Genomic DNA, 20,360 nt, shown 5'->3' on the forward strand with positions numbered 1-20,360 from the left:
AGAAAGTACTGATGCGGTTGATGTTTCTGAGCTGGTGGTGCATCAAACGAAGAACCATCTCGTTTCCTTTCAGACACTGGAATTTCTGGGAGCTCAGTTTGGAGGGGAGAATGTTTATCATGGAAGTGAGGTTGCTGAAGTGGCAACAACACCTGTTAAATTTTTTGATACCCAAGGTCTGGAACTACTTACAGGTCCTAAGTTCATTGGCATCTACATTGAAGCTAGTGCATTGGGCATTCACGCATATGCAATCTCTTCAGAAAGCTCTTCTTTCCTGCTGGAATCCGTTATCAGAGGAGTTCCATCTCCCCCTTCCTCTCAAGGGGGAAGGCAGTGTTAGTCTTTCGTGGTGGCTTATTCAGGCCAGTCTGGAGTGTGATGTGGAATTAGAAGTTCCAGTTTGGGTGATACTCACCACCGATGCCAACTTTTCCAGTTGGGGAGCAGCATATCAGAATCATTCGGCGCAGCGCCATTGGTCAAAGCAGGAGGCTTCATGGTCTATCAATCAGTTAGAGACGAGGATGGTGCATGACACTTTTCTTGCCTTTCTGACTTGGTTACACGGCCGGCCCTTGTGGTTCCTATTGGACAATGCAAGGACGGTAGCCTATCTCAACAGGCAGGGAGAAAGCAAGAGTCGGGCAGTGGCTCAAGAGGCCCAAGAGTTGATTCTTTGGGTGGAACAGAACTTGGAGAAGATAGTGGTGTCTCACATCGCCGGGGTGGACAATATTCAAGTAGGTTTTCACAGTTGATGAAAATTAGATGCTGGGGAATGGGAGCTGCCAGAAGTGGTGATGTGTTTCATCCACAAAACATGGGGACATTCTCATATGGGCTTGATGGCGACCAGGCAAAACGCCAAGACGTCTCATTTTTACAGCCATTGGAGAGGACATGGAGCAGAAGGCATTGATGCTCTAATTCTGCCATGACCTTGAGACATTCTTCTGTATAGAAAAGTATCCAGGCAGCATGTTTTCATTACGTTAAAAAAATATAAGACTCCTTGTGAAAGCGCACATGTACTTTTAGCCAGTTAAAAATCAAGGGGCAGATTCAGCCATTCTACCCACATAACCTCCAATTTCACCCATGTAATTCTCAAATAAGGCTTTGAAAATGGTACCCCCTAAGTATCTTATACAGATGTTTATCTCATCTCCTCTTAAGAAGTTCCAGTGATGGAGATTCCAGCACCTTCCAGTGGTATACTACACTCCATTAGTGAGATCAGTTATGTGTTTGGCATAAATGTCCTGCTCTCTGTTATATAATTTGCATTCATTCCTGCCTTGATAAAAAGTAAATGAACTATGTTTGGGGATTAAACTAGAGAGGCCTGTAAACAACCTTCTAATCATTCTGTCCTGCCTCTTATGACACAGTGGATGTGCATAGATTCCTAGTCCTGTTTTGTTTTTTTGATGCTCCACTTTAGGCGGAAGGTGTTAAGTCTCTCCACGGGCATTGAAGACGTGGGTGTTGTGAAGTGGGACCTGGCACTGTGTCTTCTCCTCGTGTGGATGATTTGCTTCTTCTGTATTTGGAAAGGAATCAGGTCAACTGGGAAAGTGAGTCCTTATTTCTTCTTTGATGTCTGACTCTTATCCTCCAGGATAGTAGAGTCAGATTATTTTGCACTGTTGGGCAGAATTTGGATGCTGGACATTCTCGAGTGAGGACATAACCAGGAAGAATCTGAGTGCTGGATCACTTTCTATTCTAAGGGGCCCTTCAAGTAATTCTATGCATGACTACACGATGTAAAGAACGGTGCTAATACTGCAGAGACCTTTGCTCTTCTGCAGTTAGGACGGTAAGAAAGCCCCTCCAATAAACACAAGCAGCTGATTGACCCCAGCAGTGTTGGAGGTAGAGTGAGTGGCTCATTATACAGGACAATTGGTGAGCCTTTGGATCAAACCTCTAGGAACAGTTTAGGCCAGGGCTTCCTGAATCTGTCCTGGAGTCCCTAGCCGGTCAAGTTTTCAGGATAGCCACAATGAATATGCATGGAAAAATTTGCATATATTGGCTCTTGAGTGCATTTAATTTATCTCATGTATATTCACTATGGGCCGGATTTTCAAAAGGTTACGCACGCCGTGCTTATTTTCAAAAGGACCGGCGACACGCGTAAAGCCCCGGGACGCGTGTAAGTCCCGGGGCTTTACTAAAGGGGCAGGAAGGGGCGGGGCATGGGCGGGGTATCCGGGGGCAGGGGCGGGGTATGGGGCTCCCAGCACAGCAGCCATTTGTTGCTGTGCGGGGGATCGCGCAACAGCAGTCGGCCGGCACGCGCAACTTTCTTCAGCCCCCAGGGCTGAAGTAAGTTTTAAAACAAGAAACAGAAAAAGGTAGGGGAGAAATGGCGAGGGAGGTAGGGGAAGGGAAGGGAAGGTGGGGTGGCGGGGTAGGGAACGGGGGAAGGCAGCGCGGCAAGTTATAAAATTGGGCGTACATGTGTGCGCACCGGGTAGCGAGCACACATGTACGTCCGCGTGCACCTTTTAAAATCTACCCCATGGATATCCTGAAAACCTGACTGGCTGTGAGGTCACCAGGACAGGGTCAGGAAGCCCTAGTTTGGCCTTTTTTTGCCTATGAAGTCAGCAGTATCTTTGTTTGACCCTCTGTTATTCTATCTGTGAAGGATATGTAACTAGGTCTAAGGAGTCTACAGTGCAGAACAAGCTTTTATAGGAGTGTTTGAGAGTCTCATAGATCATTTTGCAAGTCCTTCTACATGCACTTATTTGCATGTCCTCATTTATCTACTACTGGTCCTAGCTCTATGAAATCTGATGCAGGAGCCTTATAGACTCTGTGCTGTTCTTACAATATTACAAGAACTTCCACCATTATCTTCCTGGAATTAAAAGTCTTCCAACTTGATGGAGAATATGGCTGGAACATGATTTGAAGGCTGCATCTGGTCCCTTTGGTTGGAATGTTTATGGTCCCCGGAAGCAGAGCTGATCTCTGCTATGTGGAGATTTTAGCTCTCATATCCGGATGCAGAGTTGTCCCCTGTTATGTGGAGATTTTAATGCTGGAACCCGGATGCAGAGCTGTTCTGTGAAGTGTGTAGATTTTAGCTCTGGTAGCCACCTGACAATAGTGATCATAACATGCTGAAATTTTAATTAATGACTGGGAGGGGGACAGTAGGTAAATCCACAGCTCTAGCACTAAACTTTCAAAAGGGAAACTTTGAGAAAATGAGAAAAATAGTTAGAAAAAACTGAAACATGCAGCTACAAAAGTTAAGAGTGTACAACAGATGTGGACATTGTTAAAAAAAAACATACCATCTTAGAAGTGCAGTCCAGATGTATTCCATGCATTAAGAAAGGAGGAAGTAAGGCCAAACAATTACCAGCATGGTTAAAATGTAAAGTGAAAGAGACTATTTTAGCCCAAAGATCTTCCTTCAAAAATTGGAAGAAGGATAAATTTGAAAAAAATAGAAAAAAGCATAAGCATTGGCAAGTTAAATTATAAAACATTCTTAAGACAGGCTAAGAGAGAATTTGAAAATAAGTTGGCCATAGGGAAAAAAACTCATAATAAAAACTTTAAAAAAAATATCTGAAACAGGAAGCCTGCGAGGGAGTCATTTGGACTGTTAGATGATCGAGGAGTTAAAGGGGCACTTAGGTAAGATAAGGCATCATGGAAGGCTAAATGAAATCTTTGCTTCGGTGTTCACTGATGAGGATGTTGGGGAGATACCTGTTCTGGAGACAGTTTTCAAGGGAGATGATTTAGATGAACTGAACCAAATCATGGTGAACCTGGAAAATATAGTAGGCCAGATTGACAAACTGAAGAGTAGATAATCAGCTGGACCAGATGGTATATACCCCAGGGTTCCAAAAGAACTAAAAAATGACATTTTAGACCTATTACAAGTAATTTGCAACCTATCATTAAACTTATCCGTTGTACCTGAAGAATGGAAAGTGGCCAGTGTAACCCCAATATTTAAAAAGGGTTCCAGAGATAATCCGAGAAACTATAGACTGGTGAGCCTGATTTCAGTGCCAGGAAAAATCGTGAAAACTATTATAAAGAATAAAATGACAGGCCATATAAATAGACATGGTTTAATGGGACACAGCCAGCATAGATTTATTCAAGGGAAATTTTGCCTCACAAATCTGCTACATTTTTATGAAGGGATGAATAAACATGTGGATAAAGGTGAACCTACAGATGTGGTGTATTTGGATTTTCAGAAGGCGTTTGACAAAGTTTCTCATGAGAGGCTTCTAAGAAAATGAAAAAGTCATGGGATAGGAGACTATGTCCTTTGGTGGATTGCAAACTGGTTAAAAGACAGGAAACAGAGAGTAGGATTAAATGGTCAGTTTTCACAGAGGAAAAAGGTAAATAGTGGAGTGCCTCAGGGATCTGTACTTGGACCGGTGCTTTTTAATAGAGATGTGAATCGTGTGCTCGATCGTCTTAACGATCGATTTCAGCTGGGAGGGGGAGGGAATCGTATTGTTGCCGTTTGGGTGTGTAAACTATCGTGAAAAATCGTTAAAATCGTGAGCCGGCACACTAAACCCCCCTAAAACCCACCCCGACCCTTTAAATTAAATCCCCCACCCTCCCGAACCCCCCCCCCCAAATGCTTTAAATTACCTGGGGATCCAGCGGTGGTCCAGAATGGCGGCGGTCCGGAACGGCCCCCTCAATAGAATCGTGTTGTCTTCAGCCGGCGTCATTTTTCAAAATGGCCACCGCAAAATGGCGGCGGCCATAGACAAAAACAATTCGACGGAGGAGGTAGTTCCGGACCCCCGCTGGACTTTTGGCAAGTCTTGTGGGGGTCAGGAGGCCCCCCCAAGCTGGCCAAAAGTTTCCTGGGAGTCCAGCGGGGTTCCGGGAGCGATTTCTTGCCGCGAATCGTTTTCGTACGGAAAATGGCGCCGGCAGGAGATCGAGTGCAGGAGGTCGTTCAGCGGCGGTCCGTAACCCCCGCTGAACGACCTCCTGCAGTCAATCTCCTGCCGGCGCCATTTTCCGTACGAAAACGATTCGCGGCAAGAAATCGCTCCCGGAACCCCGCTGGACTCCCAGGAAACTTTTGGCCAGCTTGGGGGGGCCTCCTGACCCCCACAAGACTTGCCAAAAGTCCAGCGGGGGTCCGGAACGACCTCCTCCGTCGAATCGTTTTTGTCTATGGCCGCCGCCATTTTGCGGCGGCCATTTTGAAAAATGGCGCCAGCTGAAGACAACACGATTCTATTGAGGGGGCCGTTCCGGACCGCCGCCGTTCTGGACCACCGCCGGATCCCCAGGTAATTTAAAGCATTGGGGGGGGTTCGGGAGGGTGGGGGATTTAATTTAAAGGGTCGGGGGTGGGTTTTAGGGGGTTTTAGTGTGCCGGTTTTCCTGCCCTCCCCCTTCCCCCGATTTACGATTTTTTAACGATAAATCGGGGGAATTGGTATTGTATCGTGGCCCTAACGATTTTTTGACGATTTAAAATATATCGGACGATATTTTAAATCGTCAAAAAACGATTCACATCCCTACTTTTTAATATATTTATAAATGATCTGGAAAGAGGCACCATGATTGAAGTGATCAAATTTGCAGATGACACAAAATATTCAGAGTAGTTAAATCACAAGCAGATTGTGATAAAATGCAGGAGGATCTTGTGAGACTGGAAGATTGAGCATCCATATGGCAGATTAAATTTAATGAGGACAAGTGCAAGATGATGCATATAGGGAAAAATAACACTTGCTGTAGTTACACGATGTTAGGTTCCATGTTAATAGTTCCACCCAGGAGAAAGATCTGAGCGTCATAGTTGATATTACATTAAAACCAATAGCTCAGTGTGCTGTGGCGGACAAAAAACCAAACAGAATATTAGGAATTATTAGGAAGAGAATGACATATAAAATGGAGGATGTCAGAATGCCTCTGTATCGCTCCATGGTGAGACCGTACCTTGAATACTGTGTGCAATTCTGCTCACCGTATCTCAAAAAAGATATAGTTGCACTGGAGAAAGTACAGAGAATGCCAACCAAAATGATAAAGGGCATGGAACGGCTTCCCTGTGAGGAAAGGCTAAAGAAGTTAGGGCTGTTCAGCTTGGAGAAGAGACAGCTGAGAGGGGATATGATAGAGGTCTACAAAATCATGAAAGGACTTGGGTAAATGTGAATTGATTATTTACTCTTTCGGATATTGCAAAGACTAGGGGGCACACCATGAATTAGCAAGTAGCACATTTAAAACAAATCGGAGAAAATTAGTTTTTACTCAATGCACAATTAAGCTCCTGAATTCATTGCCAGAGGATGTGGTTAAGGAAGGTAGTGTAGCTGGGTTTAAAAAAGGTTTGGATACGTTCCTGGAGGAGAAGTCCATAAACTGCTATTAATCAAAAAGGGAATAGCCAGTGCTTGTTGTGCTTGTTGCCAGCATTAGTAGCATGGGATCTATTTAATGCTTGGGTACTTGTCAGGTACTTGTGAATTGAATAGACCACTGTTGGAAACAGGATACTGGGCTCGATGGACCCTTGGTCTGACACAGTATGGCTTTAAAAAAAAAAGCTGTTCCTAGCAGTGGTTACATTTTGAAGTTGATATTCAAAGGCATTTATTTGAATGACTTTTAAGTTATCCAGACAAATACAAACTTTTGAATATTGGGCAGAGTTCAATTAGCCAAATCAATTAATCTGGCTCAGTCCGATATTTGGGGTTACTTAATAAGTTATTTGGCTAACTGTAGACATGTTCAAGAGCAGGGTTAAAGTTATCCAGGAATGTGTTCTCGGATAACTTTAACCTTAATTGGCTATATTTAAAAATATAGCCAGTTTTAAGTGGCTGCTAGCAGAAAAGAACAATGAGCAGGTCTGGTGCCCCAAAACCCTCACCCAAGTAAGCAAAAGATTGTGCCTAGTAACCCAAATCATCCTTCACGCTAAGTCACCCCCAAAAGATTGTGAGGCCTCTCGGGCCAATTGCCACAGCTCTCCCTGCCCCCTGCCTAGTTTGTCTAAAATGACTTTCATCTAGCCTTCTCTACCTGTTCCCTCCCACCCTACCCAGCACTCCCTTGATCCCAAAGGCCAGAAAGTGGCTAACCAGATTGTTTGCTTGCCTTATTATGTGATTTTGTTTTCTTTTTTTGCAATAAAAAAGAACCGGCTCTTAACTTAAACACTAACACTTTTATTTAATTAGTTGCAAAATAATATAAATTCTGTAGCACAAAGCACATATACAGCTTTAGAGTCTGGAGGTTTAGGCCTGGACCTTAGAGAATCCCGCAGTAACGGGGGGTGGGGAGGCGAAGCGGGGGGTGGGCCTCCGTGGTGCCATCGCTGCCGGCTTTCGCACCCAATAGTGCCATTGTAAAAGGTGGTGCTATTGGGCGCGAAATGGGCAGTGAAAAGGGTTCTTACCTTTTCGCTGTCCGTGATGTCTTCGCGGTGTCCGCCCCGGTGCCACCCCGACTCCTCCTCTTTCGGGGTTGACGCCGCCCCTACTCCACCTCCATTTAGTGATCGCACGCGAAAAGGGACTGAGAATGATCCCCTTAGTGACTAGCAAGCAGGTTAGAAGCATTTAATTATTGATGTTTTATGAGAACTGGTGTTGTTTCTATTTTTCCATTGTTGCACTGAATACACAGTCTGGCCTGTTGTGATTTCCAGTTCAGTTTGTCTGTACGTTTCTATCTATACGTTTTTTTCTGCTTTTGATGAGGGGTTGTCTGTGTTCTGCGTGTGTGACTGAAGTGAGGTATTCTGCTAGTGGGTAGTTTCTATGTAAGGATCTATAAGCTGCCTGGCTTGTTCTGTTTTCCTAATAGTTATATTGGTGTTTTAGGGCCTGGTGTAATATTTACACTGTTGCCTTTTCATAGGTACGGTTGTTACTCTTTGAATACTGGCATTTAATGCTGTTTTGGTATGGGAGGTTTATTATATTGTAATTGTAATATAATTTACTCATGGCTTTCTGAGGGCCAAGCACACACCCAACATATGGGTTCTGAGTGTATTGTTGCAGGGTTATCAGGTTGATATTAGAGCAGTGCATATAAATATGATATACATGTTGTTGAAAGTAATATTTTTACCTCAGAAGAATGTACTTTGTCCTTTTTCATGTAAAATCTGTCATTAAAAATGCATAGGGGCGGATTTTCAGAGCCCTGCTCGCGTAAATCCGCCCAAAACCGGGCGGATTTACGCGAGCAGGGCCCTGCGCGCCGGTGAGCCTATTTTACATAGGCTCACCGGCGCGCGCAGAACCCCGGGACTCGCGTAAGTCCCGGGGTTTTCGGAGTGGGCGTGTCGGGAGGCGTGTCGGGGGCGGGGCCGGAGCGCGCGGCGTTGCGGGGGCGTGTCGGCAGCGTTTTGGGGGCGGGTACGGGGGCGTGGCTACGGCCCGGGGCGGTCCGGGGCGTGGCCGCGCCCTCCGTACCCGCCCCCAGGTCGCGGCCCGGCGCGCAGGAGTCCCGCTCGCACGCGGGGATTTACGCCTCCCTCTGGGAGGCGTAAATCCCCCGACAAAGGTAGGATGGGGGTTTAGACAGGGCCGGGCGGGTGGGTTAGGTAGGGGAAGGGAGGGGAAGGGGAGGGGAGGGCAAAGGAAAGTTCCCTTCTAGGCCGCTCCGATTTCGGAGCGGCCTAGGAGGGAACGGGGGTAGGCTGCGCGGCTCGGCGCGCGCAGGCTATACGAAATCGATAGCCTTGCGCGCGCCGATCCAGGATTTTAGCCGAAACGCGCGACTACGCGCGTATCTACTAAAATCCAGCGTACTTTTGTTTGCGCCTGGAGCGCAAACAAAAGTAGGCTATTCGCGCTCGTCTGAAAATCTACCCCATAATGTTTTAATTGTGTGTGAGAGATGTTTGCGACGGGGGATGGAGAGTGGGCACATGGCTGTAAGGTTTGTCTAGGGTACCTAACACCTTTGCACTGGCCCTGCTCCTAATATGAAACCTAACATCGTGTAACTATAGTGGGGGTTACTTTTCCCTTATCGCATCACTTTACACTTGTCCACATTAAATTTCATCTGCCATGTAGATGCCCAGTTTTCCAGTCTTGCAAAGTTCTCCTGCAGTTTCTCATAAACTGCTTGTGATTTAACAACTCAAATAATTTTCTGTCATCTGCAAATTTTATCACCTCACTCGCTGTTCCCATTTCTAGATTACTTATAAATACATTAAAAGGCACTGGTCCCACTACAGGGCCCCGAGGCACTCCACTTTTTATTCTTCTCCACTGAGAAAACTGATCATTTCATCCTACTCTGTTTCCTATCTTTTAACCAGTTTGCAATCCACAATAGGAATTGTCTTCTATCCCGTGATTTTTAATTTTCTCAGGAGCCTCTCGTGGGGCACTTTGTCAAATGCCTTTTGAAAATCGAAATACATTACATCCACTGGCTCGCCATTACACCCCCCCCCCCCAATGTTTATTAACCCTGTAAAAAAAAGAGTAGCAGATTGGTGAGGCAAGATTTCCCTTATATAAATCCATGCTAGCCTTGTCCCATTAAACCATATCTTTCTATACGTTCTGTGATTTTGTTCTTTAGAATAGTTTCCATGATTTTTCCTGGCACTGAATCAGACTTCCACAATTCACCAGGGCTGACAGCTGCATAGCAACACCTTACACGATAGCAGAGCCGGTCCTCGGGGTGGGCGAGCTGGGTGATGGCCCACCCCGAAGGCTGCCGGCTGCACCTGGGCACCACTAGCAGCACCAATGAATTCATCAGATCGTGGCAATGACAAATTAAGCCTCAGTGGACCTGGAGATGTCCCATCCCCGCTAACCAATCGTTTGCTTATACGTATATCTCCACCGCCTCCCTTTGTTCCTCCTCCCCCTGCTGCATGGCACGAGTCTCGACCCTGAAAGACGGCGATTTGCTGGCTTCGTTGTGTGCGGCCACAGCAGATCTATGGTAAAAAGTCAGTAAGTGCTGCTGCTGCAATACTGTCCAATACTAATCAAATAGAGATCTCCCCAAGTGTTTGCCTAATAATCCTCCCAAAAACCCACCTGGATTGTATGATTTTTTTCAGGCACACTCTGTTGCTCACTCGAAATTAATGTACCATCGGCACACAAAAAAATGTTTTAAGAGGAAAGAGGATGCTTTCATACGTTTGTCAATAGGCAACCCTCCTTCGGTGCCTTCCCTTTTTAATCATTAACTCACCCTCCGTCCTCCCTTTCTTTTATTGAAAATGTGAATTTTAAAAATGTCAAATAGTGGGCAACAGATTACCTCTATTCTTTTTATCTTTTATTTTAACTTGTTTTAGCTTATGTCCATGTTATATCTTCGTGTGATACCACACTTCTTACTAACGGCTCGATACAGTATCGTTCGGTTGAAGATTTCCCGTCTGTAACGTGCTCGGAGCGCACAATTCGGACGCGCAAGGTGATCCAGCGATACAGTCTCCAGTTTCGCGCGTCCTTAGCGCTTCTTAAAACAGACGCATAACCCTTTCCGCACGCGGCATGTATATGATGTGTAAATGAACGAATTAGCTGTATAATGAAGGAATTAGCTATTCCCCTCCAATACTGTAACGGGCGCTGATATTATCTCCTTAGTAACCCGCTGTTTTGCCGCGTGTTCAAACGAGGCCGCGGGCGGGTGGGCGCCTGTTCGATCGGGCGGGCGGCGGCAGCAGCGGCGGGATCCGGGGGGCGGGTGGGCACGTGTTCAAACGAGGCCGCGGGCGGGTGGGCGCCTGTTCGATCGGGCGGGCGGCGGGATCCGGGGGGCGGGTGGGCACGTGTTCAAACGAGGCCGCGGGCGGGTGGGTGCCTGTTCGATTGGGCGGGTGGCGGCAGCGGCGGCGGGATCCGGGGGGCGGGTGGGCGCGTGTTCAAATGAGGCCGGGTCGCACAGGCGCGCATTAATTCAGGCGGAGGGAGCCGGCGGCGAAAGCGGCCTCCGGCAACCCCCACCGGCAGTGAATTAATGCGCGCCTGTGCGACCCGGCCTCATTTGAACACGCGCCCACCCGCCCCCCGGATCCCGCCACCGCTGCCGACGCCCGCCCAATCGAACAGGCGCCCACCCGCCCGCGGCCTCGTTTGAACACGCGCCCACCCGCCCCCCCAGATCCCGCCGCCGCTGCCGCCGCCCGCCCGATCAAACACGCGCCTACCCGCCCGCGGCCTCGATCGAACACCCGGCTCCCGCCGCCGCCCGCCAGCCGCCTGGACCCACGCCGCTGCCTGGATGACCGCATGAAAGTGACAGGTATTTAAAAAATTTTTTTTTATAACACTCAGGTTTTTACATATTTTTGTTTTTTTGGTTTTTTTTTACACTTCCTGGTGCCTGTCATTTCAAATGTCATTTGAAATGACATTTGAAATGACAGGTACCAGCGCACCCAGGTTACTGTATAGGCGCTGTATTAAGCGCCTATACAGTAAAATGGGTTGCGTGGGCATAACCCTTCCCTAACGCTTCACAGCCGCGGCATGCATTTGCATGCAATTAGAAGACAGTATCAGGCGCTAGGTCAAGAGAACTGTGCGTGCGGGGAGGAAGGGTGCGCCTGGCAATGCCGCACTCTTTCTGCCGCGGTCTTACAGTATCGAGCCGTTATTTGTTAAACCGTCAGACAAATAACTGAATTTTACTTAGCTTTGAAATGTCCCAGTGTCCATTCTTGCTTCCAAGATTCTTGAAACAGGATTCTTTACGTGGAAGCAAGAATGGACACTGGGACATTTCAAAGCTAAGTAAAATTCAGTTATTTGGCCAGTGAACGGGGTTTGCTGCTTCACTGCAGAGTCTCAGGAAGTTTTGCTGGTTTGTGTTCCAGGTAGTTTATTTCACTGCAACGTTCCCCTTTCTCATGCTGCTTGTACTGCTGATCCGTGGGGTGACCCTGCCGGGGGCTGCTGAAGGCATCGCATTTTATTTGTCTCCCAATATGACGCATCTGGCAGACTCTCAGGTAAGGGAGCTGCTATGTTTATTTCTCTGTGTTAGAAAGTCTGAGATTGCAGAATAGGTGACTAGATAGTCCTTTTCTTGAATGTGGGTGTGGGTGTGTATACATATTTGCTTTTGACTGACTGTATGTGATATGTGATATGTGATAGTATGTAAATAGAATCTTGGACAGAAAGCTGAGGAACAATGACGAACTGGGCATCCCTTAGACATGGCACAATGCTGACTCTGCTGCTGGGTACAGTGCTGGAATGGAGTAGAAAGGCAGCAACCATACAAATCCCCCTCCTCTTGACCAGCACATGTACCTCTGCTCCATGAATACCTTTATTAACTCCTCACTCCTTTCTTCCAGGTCTGGATCGATGCAGGAACCCAAATCTTCTTCTCTTATGCAATCTGTCTGGGAGCAATGACCTCGCTGGGGAGTTACAATAAGTACAAATACAACAGCTACAGGCAAGTTGCTGACCTCTAGGGATGTGGTGTCTTGCAAGGGCTTTGGATTCCATGGGTTTTTTCATTAACACGCTTCATGACTTGTGTGATTTAGGGACTGTTTGCTGCTGGGATGCCTGAACAGTGGTACCAGTTTTGTGTCTGGCTTCGCAATATTTTCCGTCCTGGGCTTCATGGCAGAAGAACAAGGGGTGGACATTGCCGATGTGGCAGAGTCAGGTATGCTGGTATGCGTGGCAGTGGTGATGGGCACTGCCATCTGGTGTGCAAGCAAAATATTGGCAAAAAGCCAGTGAAAACCAAGTTACAAGGTAGAAAGCAGGTTTTCACTGTTGGAGGATCTTACATGTACTTGGGACTGAAGTGGAGGGCAATGGTAGGAAAGGGTTTTGTGCGTGGATAAAAGACACAGTGGGTGGGCATTGGGTTGTGCATGGGAATTTCTCTGCATATCATTTATTTATTTATTTATTTATTTATTTATTTAAAAGCATTTAGCAACCATATGCTCTAAAAGATTGTGGAGGCTTACAATAAAAACATACACAATCAAACAGTATAATAAACTATAAACAAGAAATATAAAACCAGTTACCTAACAAAAAGGGAGGCGTAGAGAACTGAACTCTCAGAAAAGACTGAACGTAGACCTTAAAATACATATTTACTGCCAGTTCCCCTATCGAAAAATACTGACCAATTAGGTATCAATATTAAAGGCCTGCATAAAAAGCCGGTCTTAAGGGCCTTTTCAAATGCACTGGTATTTGACATAAATTACAAGCATCAAGTTCCAAGGTATAAGCCCTGAAACTAAGAAGGCACAATCTCCAGTTTCTGCCAAACATGCCGGATAGAAAGATGGAATTTCAAGGAGGTCTTTATTTGCTTATCTTAAGGAATGTGCGGGAATAGAGATACGTAAAAGCAAGGTTAACTCTGGCTCTGTCACATTAAGTAGTTTGTGAATCAACATCAAACCTTTGAATTTGATTCTCCAACGTATAGGCAATCAGTGGAGGGAATATTAAATAGGAGTAATATAAACAGATTGTACTTTTACCAACTAGAATACGAGCGGCAGAGTTTTGAAAAATTTGCAAAGATCTAAGGGTACTCTCTCTCTCATCGACACAAAATGGATGAATCTCAACTGGGCAGACTGGATGGGTCACTTTGGTCTTTATCTAATGTCATTTCCTGTTTTAGTATAAATAAAGAAATATAGCTCTTCATTCCCACCATCAGCATATTGCTGCTAGTAGGCAAATCTCTGAAATTAATCATTAGGTTACCTTTTAGTTTTAATGTGGTCATGCTTGTTTGCCTTGTTAATCAACTTCCATCCCAGCACATTACATCATTTAGTCCTTATTCCATCTGGCCTGGCAGTTTCCTCGTGCTCAGTTGGCACCAAGATCCTGGATTCACAACTTCCAGGAGGTTCCTCACCCACACCCCTTCCAATTTTAACCTTCCACCAGTCTAGCCTAACTATTGGCAGGAAAGTCCTTTGCCAAGAGCCATAGATGGGGACTACCTCAGTAACCCTGAATGAGTACACCCTGACTCTGGCTAATAAGTACCCCTGTTGTTCCTCTCCCGCCCATCGCCAACCCAGCACCTGCCTTGGCTGGACCAAGGAGTAGTAACCAGGCTTGGGAATCAAAGCCTTGATCTTGCACTTGCCAACACTGCCTTTTATTCAAATCAATGTGTGCTATACGCCAAAACAGCCATGAGATGAGATTGAAGGACCTAAATGAGTATACACTAGAGGAGAGGAGAGACAGGGGTGATACGATATAGACTTTTAAATACCTGATAGGTAGTAATAATGTACAGGAATCAAACCTTTTTTGATGGAAAGAAAACTGTAGAACAAGGGGTCATAATATGAAGCTCCAAGGGGGTTGAGTCCCGACCAACATCAGGAAGCATTTCTTCATGGATAGGGTGGTGAATACATGGAATGCCCTTCCAATAGTGAGGACAATGGTAATGGAATTCAAAAGGACATGGGATAAACACAGAGGATTTGACGAAGAAAAGGGTTACCCTTGTTGACTGGGGTAACCTGCACAGAGCATCAATTATACTTATAATAGAAAAAAAGATTCCTGGGCAGAGTGGGTGGGGAGCCGCTTTCACATGATCCTCCACCCTGACCCAAGTCATCCTAGATAGGGGAAGCTGTCAGAAGGCAAACATGCCAGTGAAGAAATAGACAGAGGAGAAACCTCCTCTGAGGTAGAGTGCCATCCAACTTGACACCGATGAGTAGGAGCAGTACGAAGTAAAACTATGCACATTGTGCTCAGCAGGTATCCAAAAAGGCACTCCTTCCGCATGAGAGAAACCATTACTGGGGAGCAGATTTCCTGAACTGGGTAGCTCATTGCCCACCACAAGGCCACCCCACTGCGCAATAGTGCAATGGGGAAGCAAGAGCTCCTGATGTGCAGTTTTTGGATCTCGTGTGAAAACAGAGGGCGGCTGCCACTCAGAGGCTAAGCCAACCCGGAGGATGGGAAGTGAAAAACAAATATTCTCTGAGCCGAAAACAAGGCACCAAGAGGGAACCTACTGAAATCACTTCTCAAAAGTCAAAAGTCAGACCTCTCTTCCTTGAGGCAGGGGGAGAGCGCACTGTTCAACCCAATCAGTTAGATTCCAGAAACCCTTTCACTCTCCAGTCAAGAGTGGGGCAAACGTTTGACCATAAGGTCCTCATGGTGGCTGGAATAGTTGCGGGTGGCCACCAAGGAAGACACTAGGGCCAACATAGCAACTAGGCACAGCAAAAACCAGCAAAATTGACCCAGCTGGTCCACACATGCGAATTAAGGGCTATATCGTCGCCTCAGTTGGCACCATGTACCGAAGAGGGAATGCGTCCAGGAGGTTTCCCCTAAAGGAGATCCAGAGCATAAGCCAATGAGGGAGGAAGCCAATAAGGGTCCCTTCCTCTCTTGAAAGGGGAAGGTACCCTGGTATCCACCCCAAAATGGAATGAATAGGATTGTATTATTGGTCAAGACCTCCCAGCGCATCAGCAACTGCAATGCACTGGTATGGGATGTCTGTTGGCACCAGAAGAACACATGCGCACACACCAGCGGGTACCTAGTAACGGCAGTGCTATGTATCCGCGCTGTGGTACACCATCAAGCCAACAGTGACACACATGCACAAGACACAGCACCTATGGACCTAGCAGTCCATGCCATAGGTGGGGCGGGCACAAAAATAGCGATAGTGGACCACGTGTGAGGTGTCGCCATTGGTGTCCAATAGCACTCCCGGGTGCCATACACATAAAGGCACTAAAAAGAGCCCCAGGGCCACCTGCCAATGGCTCCTGATAGCGATCAAGAGACACACACCTGGCACAGGCAGTTTGGCATGGAAGTATATCTTGCTACGCGTGGTGATGGTATGCATTACCGGGCATGCCCTGTGTGGTATCTACTGCATGCAATGGGTGCACCCAGAACAAGAATGTCGGTGACTGTACCCGCAGCGATGTGATAGTGCTGCCCCTCATGGCACTCTGGCATTCCATGGTGCCTACAGTGATGGTAGCGGCCCAGCAGTATGCCTGATGAACAGAGATATAGACGACCCTCGCAAATGGCAACCCTACTGTCTGCGTTCCACTGTCTCGATGACACACTGTGGTGGTGGTCTACATCGCTTGGAGGTGCTCTTTGATGGCCAGGGGTGGTTCTATAAGGAGACAGAGTGAAGTGGCTGCTTCAGGTGGCAAGATTTTGAGGCGGCAAAATTGCCCCCTAAAACCTTCCTGCCACAGCTGCCTCACTCTTCATTCAGGCAAACAACTCTGCCAGCAGGAAAACCTGCAGTGCTGGTGGCATGGAGCAGTGACATGCTGGTGGGGTTTCCACTCCCCGCCAGCAAAAGAAAGGTCCCATGGTGAGGAACTACGATGTGCTGGCGGGGTTTCCACTCCCTGCCAGCAAAAGGACAATCCAGCAGCTGAAGAAGAGTCACTGTGGTCCTGCCAGCATTTTCCCTGCAGCTGGCGACAGAAGAGGCCTTGATTTGCAGCCAGAGAAAATATCCAAAATGTGCGTGTGTGAAAGAGACTTGCCCTGTGAGAGTGAGTGACTATGTGTGAGAAAGATTTTGTGAGTGTGTATGAGAAGGTGTGTGTGTATGCATATGAGAGGGTGGGGTGTGAATGTGTGTGTGTATATATGAAAGGTGGGTGTGTGAATGAGAGGGAAGGCGGGTGTGGGTCACGGTCTTTATGAGAGGGTGTGTGCCTGTATGAGGGGGAGGGTGGGAGTGTGTATATGAGAGGGTGTGTGGGGTGAGTATGTGTATGAGTAGGTTTGTGTATGTATGAAAAGGGGGTGTGTATAAAAGGGAGGGTGGGTGTGGATGGGTCTCTGTATGAGAGGGTGTGTGTCTGTATTATTATTATTATTATTTATTGGTTTTATATACCATTATTCGGTAGAACCATCATAACAGTTTACAATTGAGTACAGCAGTTAAAAATACAATAAGTTCAAAATAACATTAATACATTTAAAATGTATAAACAAAGCATAAATAAGTAAAAAGAAATATCCTTTACAATACATCTATTTTTCAGCTAGTTTGATTCCTCAAATGCTTTGGCAAATAGCCAGTATGAGTGGATGTGTGTGTATGTTTAAGATGGTGGATGTGTGTGTGGGTGGGTATATGTATATATGAGAGGGTGGGTGGGTATGGATGTGTGTCTGTGTATGAGAGAGTGGTGTGTGTGTGTGTGTGTGTGTGTGTGTATGAGAGAGTGGAAGGGATGTGTGTGTATATGAGAAGGCGGTGGGAGATGAGAGGGTGTGGGGATGGTGTGTGTGTATGAGGGGTGTGTGTTTGTGTGTATGTATAAGGGGTGTGTGTATGAGAGGATATGTGTGTATGTGTATATATGAGAGGGGTTTTGTGTGTATATATGTATTATATGTGTCTATGAGAGAGCCTGCACACATGTGAGAGAGTACCTGTACATATGTGTGTGTGAAAGAGGCTAAAGTTTGTGCACCCTCCTCCATCTATGACAATCTCAGGAGGACTGGAAATCTAAAGTTCCCTATTTTTTTATCCTTGTTAGTTTTAATTAATAATTATTGGATATGATGTATCTGCTGTTTTGAGATATTTTATTAGTGTTTGGTAATATTTTAAACATTTTTATGCGTGTTTTTTAATTGGCTGAATTTATCAGCAGATTTGACATTCTTTTTATTGGAATGTTTAAAGTTTTATATTTCTTGTGTTTGCATTGCTTACAGTGTTTGGCTTCTTGTGATTTCCAGTTCAGTTTTTGTCTACACATTTTCAATGTATATTTTATGATCTCTTTATTCTGTATTTGATGAGAGTCTGTCTGTGTTCTGCTTGTGTGATTGAGGCTTTAGGTATTCTGCTAGCATGTCGTTTCTGTGCAGGGATTTACAGCAACCTGGCTTTAATCTGTTTTCCTAATAGGAGGTGTATTGGTGTTTAGGGCCTGATGTAATATTTGCAGTATGGCTTTTCCTTAGGTTGAGTGCTGGCAGTTATGATATGGAAGGCTTACTATATTGGAATTGGAGTTCAGTTTATTCCTGGCTTTCTGTGGGCCAAGTCCACACCCAGTGCCCTTTACCATAGGCCTAATACCATACGGGATCCAGTAACCGCCTTGATTACTATGAGAAAAGGTAGTTTATTAAGTCTATTAAACTATTGTTATTGAAAGTGGGGTTTTTTTGCAGTGTATGCCTATATAATATATATGTTGTTGTAAGTGATATTTTTACTTCATAAGATTGTACTTTGAATGTCTATTTCCCATATGCAATATGCCTTTTTAAGCTGGGGAAGTTAATAAATTTTAAAATGGAAAAGAATGCATACATTTTTTAATTGTGTGGGGAGGGAAGGGGGCATTAAAGGCTGTAAGGTTTGTCTAGCATCTAATACCCTTGTATTAGACAGGATGAAACTTCTACATTTGCAAGCAATGTGGCTGAAGGTTAGGTAGACAGGCAGGCCTGGGAGTGGCAAACAATACATTGTAGCCTTGATTTTTGCTTGTGGTTGTGTTGCCTGTCGCCCTGCATGGCTCTCTCCTTTCAGATGAAATTTGAAAAAAGAGCCATTCTCCCTTGTTATTCTTAGCTGAATTTGCTTACATTGAAGAGAGGCAGGTACCTCTGCAATCTAATTAAATGTCATGTCACCATGGGGAAGATCTTGAGTCCGCACCTATGAGGAGAGGCTGAAGAGGTTAGGGCTGTTCAGCTTGGAGAAGAGAAGGCTGAGGGGGGGATATGATAGAGGTGTTTAAGATCATGAGAGGTCTTGAACGAGTAGATGTGACTCGGTTATTTACACTTTCGAATAATAGAAGGACTAGGGGGCATTCCATGAAGTTAGCAAGTAGCACATTTAAGACTAATCGGTGAAAATGCTTTTTCACTCAACGCACAATAAAGCTCTGGAATTTGTTGCCAGAGGGTGTGGTTAGTGCAGTTAGTGTAGCTGGGTTCAAAAAAGGTTTGGATAAGTTCTTGGAGGAGAAGTCCATTAGCTGCTATTAATCAAGTTTACTTAGGGAATAGCCACTGCTATTAATTGCATCAGTAGCATGGGTTCTCCTTAGTGTTTGGGTAATTGCCAGGTTCTTGTGGCCTGGATTGGCCACTGTTGGAAACAGGATGCTGGGCTTGATGGACCCTTGGTCTGACCCAGCATAGCAATTTCTTATGTTCTTATGTAATGCTGGTCACCGCATCTCAAAAAGGATATAGCTGCACTGGAGAAAGTGTAGAGAAGGGCGACCAAAATGATAATGATAAGGGGCATGGAATGACTGCCATATGAGGAAAGGCTAAAGAAGTTAGGGCTGTTCAGTTTGGAGAAGAGACGACTGAGGGGGGATAAGATAGAGATCTTTAAAATCATGAAAGGACTTAAACAGGTTAATGTAAATTGGTTATTTACTATCTCACAGACCGATTCAGTCTGATTGGCCACTGTTGGAAACAGGATGCTGGGCTTGATGGACCCTTGGTCTGACCCAGTATGGCGTTTCTTTTGTTCTTATGGATGTTCTTATTCCTTACTGCCTTCTGTGCTCTTCCCCCTCTAGGCCCCGGCCTGGCTTTCATTGCTTACCCAAAAGCTGTGTCCATGATGCCACTTCCTACACTCTGGGCTATTCTCTTTTTTATTATGCTTCTGCTGCTTGGACTTGACAGCCAGGTAAGTTGTGAAACTCGAGCAGAGCTGGACCTAGCAGGACTGTGCTTTTATGCTTCTGGGAATAACAGCCTGCCTCTTCCTTTCACTTTACTTTATTGCTGAGGTCTTTTAGGCATGCAGAATATTTTTAAATTATGGTTGGGAATTGGGTAATCCTAGCCATGGGATTTTTGGAGCCCTCTTGGTCCTTTCCTTTGGCTGTATTTCCTACAAACTCCCCTTTGCATTGAAATTGGGGAAGGTCATCTGATTTGCAGGAATGCGAATCATTGCTGTCATTATCTTGCTAGCAAGCTGTACACCGCTAGTCAGTGTGTCATATGAACAGCAGCCAGTGGACGCCGATCCTGCCTGTAAATACATTTATAAATCTGAATTGGACAGAAGGAATGCAGAGCAGTCAAGTTTGATGCCTGGCTGAGTAAGGCCGTGTTCTCTGGAAATGAGAGGCGAGGGAGAGTGCTGGACACGATGAGAAATGTCAGCCTGCAATTACCTCTCCAGGTCTAGGGCATGTGTAATTATTTACCTTTTGGATTACTTGGAACACAATTATTTTTAAATTCTAGGCAGGATTCCATAAGGCAATAGTTCCCTTTTGGCTTCACTTCATTATG

At 45.7% G+C, this 20,360-nt stretch overlaps 1 protein-coding gene across 3 annotated transcripts in view; it reads left to right on the forward strand.

Moving 5' to 3' along the window:
* SLC6A6 (solute carrier family 6 member 6) overlaps positions 1-20,360 on the forward strand; it is a 138,803-nt gene that overhangs the window by 88,101 nt on the left and 30,342 nt on the right. For 2 of the 3 annotated variants that reach the window (XM_029601379.1, XM_029601381.1), the window contains exons 5-9: positions 1,448-1,580; positions 11,885-12,019; positions 12,374-12,477; positions 12,572-12,696; positions 19,631-19,743. In XM_029601379.1, the coding sequence (XP_029457239.1) occupies positions 1,448-1,580; positions 11,885-12,019; positions 12,374-12,477; positions 12,572-12,696; positions 19,631-19,743 (610 nt within the window). Of the gene's footprint in view, positions 1-1,447; positions 1,581-11,884; positions 12,020-12,373; positions 12,478-12,571; positions 12,697-19,630; positions 19,744-20,360 lie in introns of those variants that run through there. The other variant, XM_029601382.1, reaches the window with a different exon arrangement.

This window comes from Rhinatrema bivittatum, chromosome 4 (genome assembly GCF_901001135.1).
Source record: "Rhinatrema bivittatum chromosome 4, aRhiBiv1.1, whole genome shotgun sequence".
NCBI lineage: Eukaryota > Metazoa > Chordata > Amphibia > Gymnophiona > Rhinatrematidae > Rhinatrema > Rhinatrema bivittatum.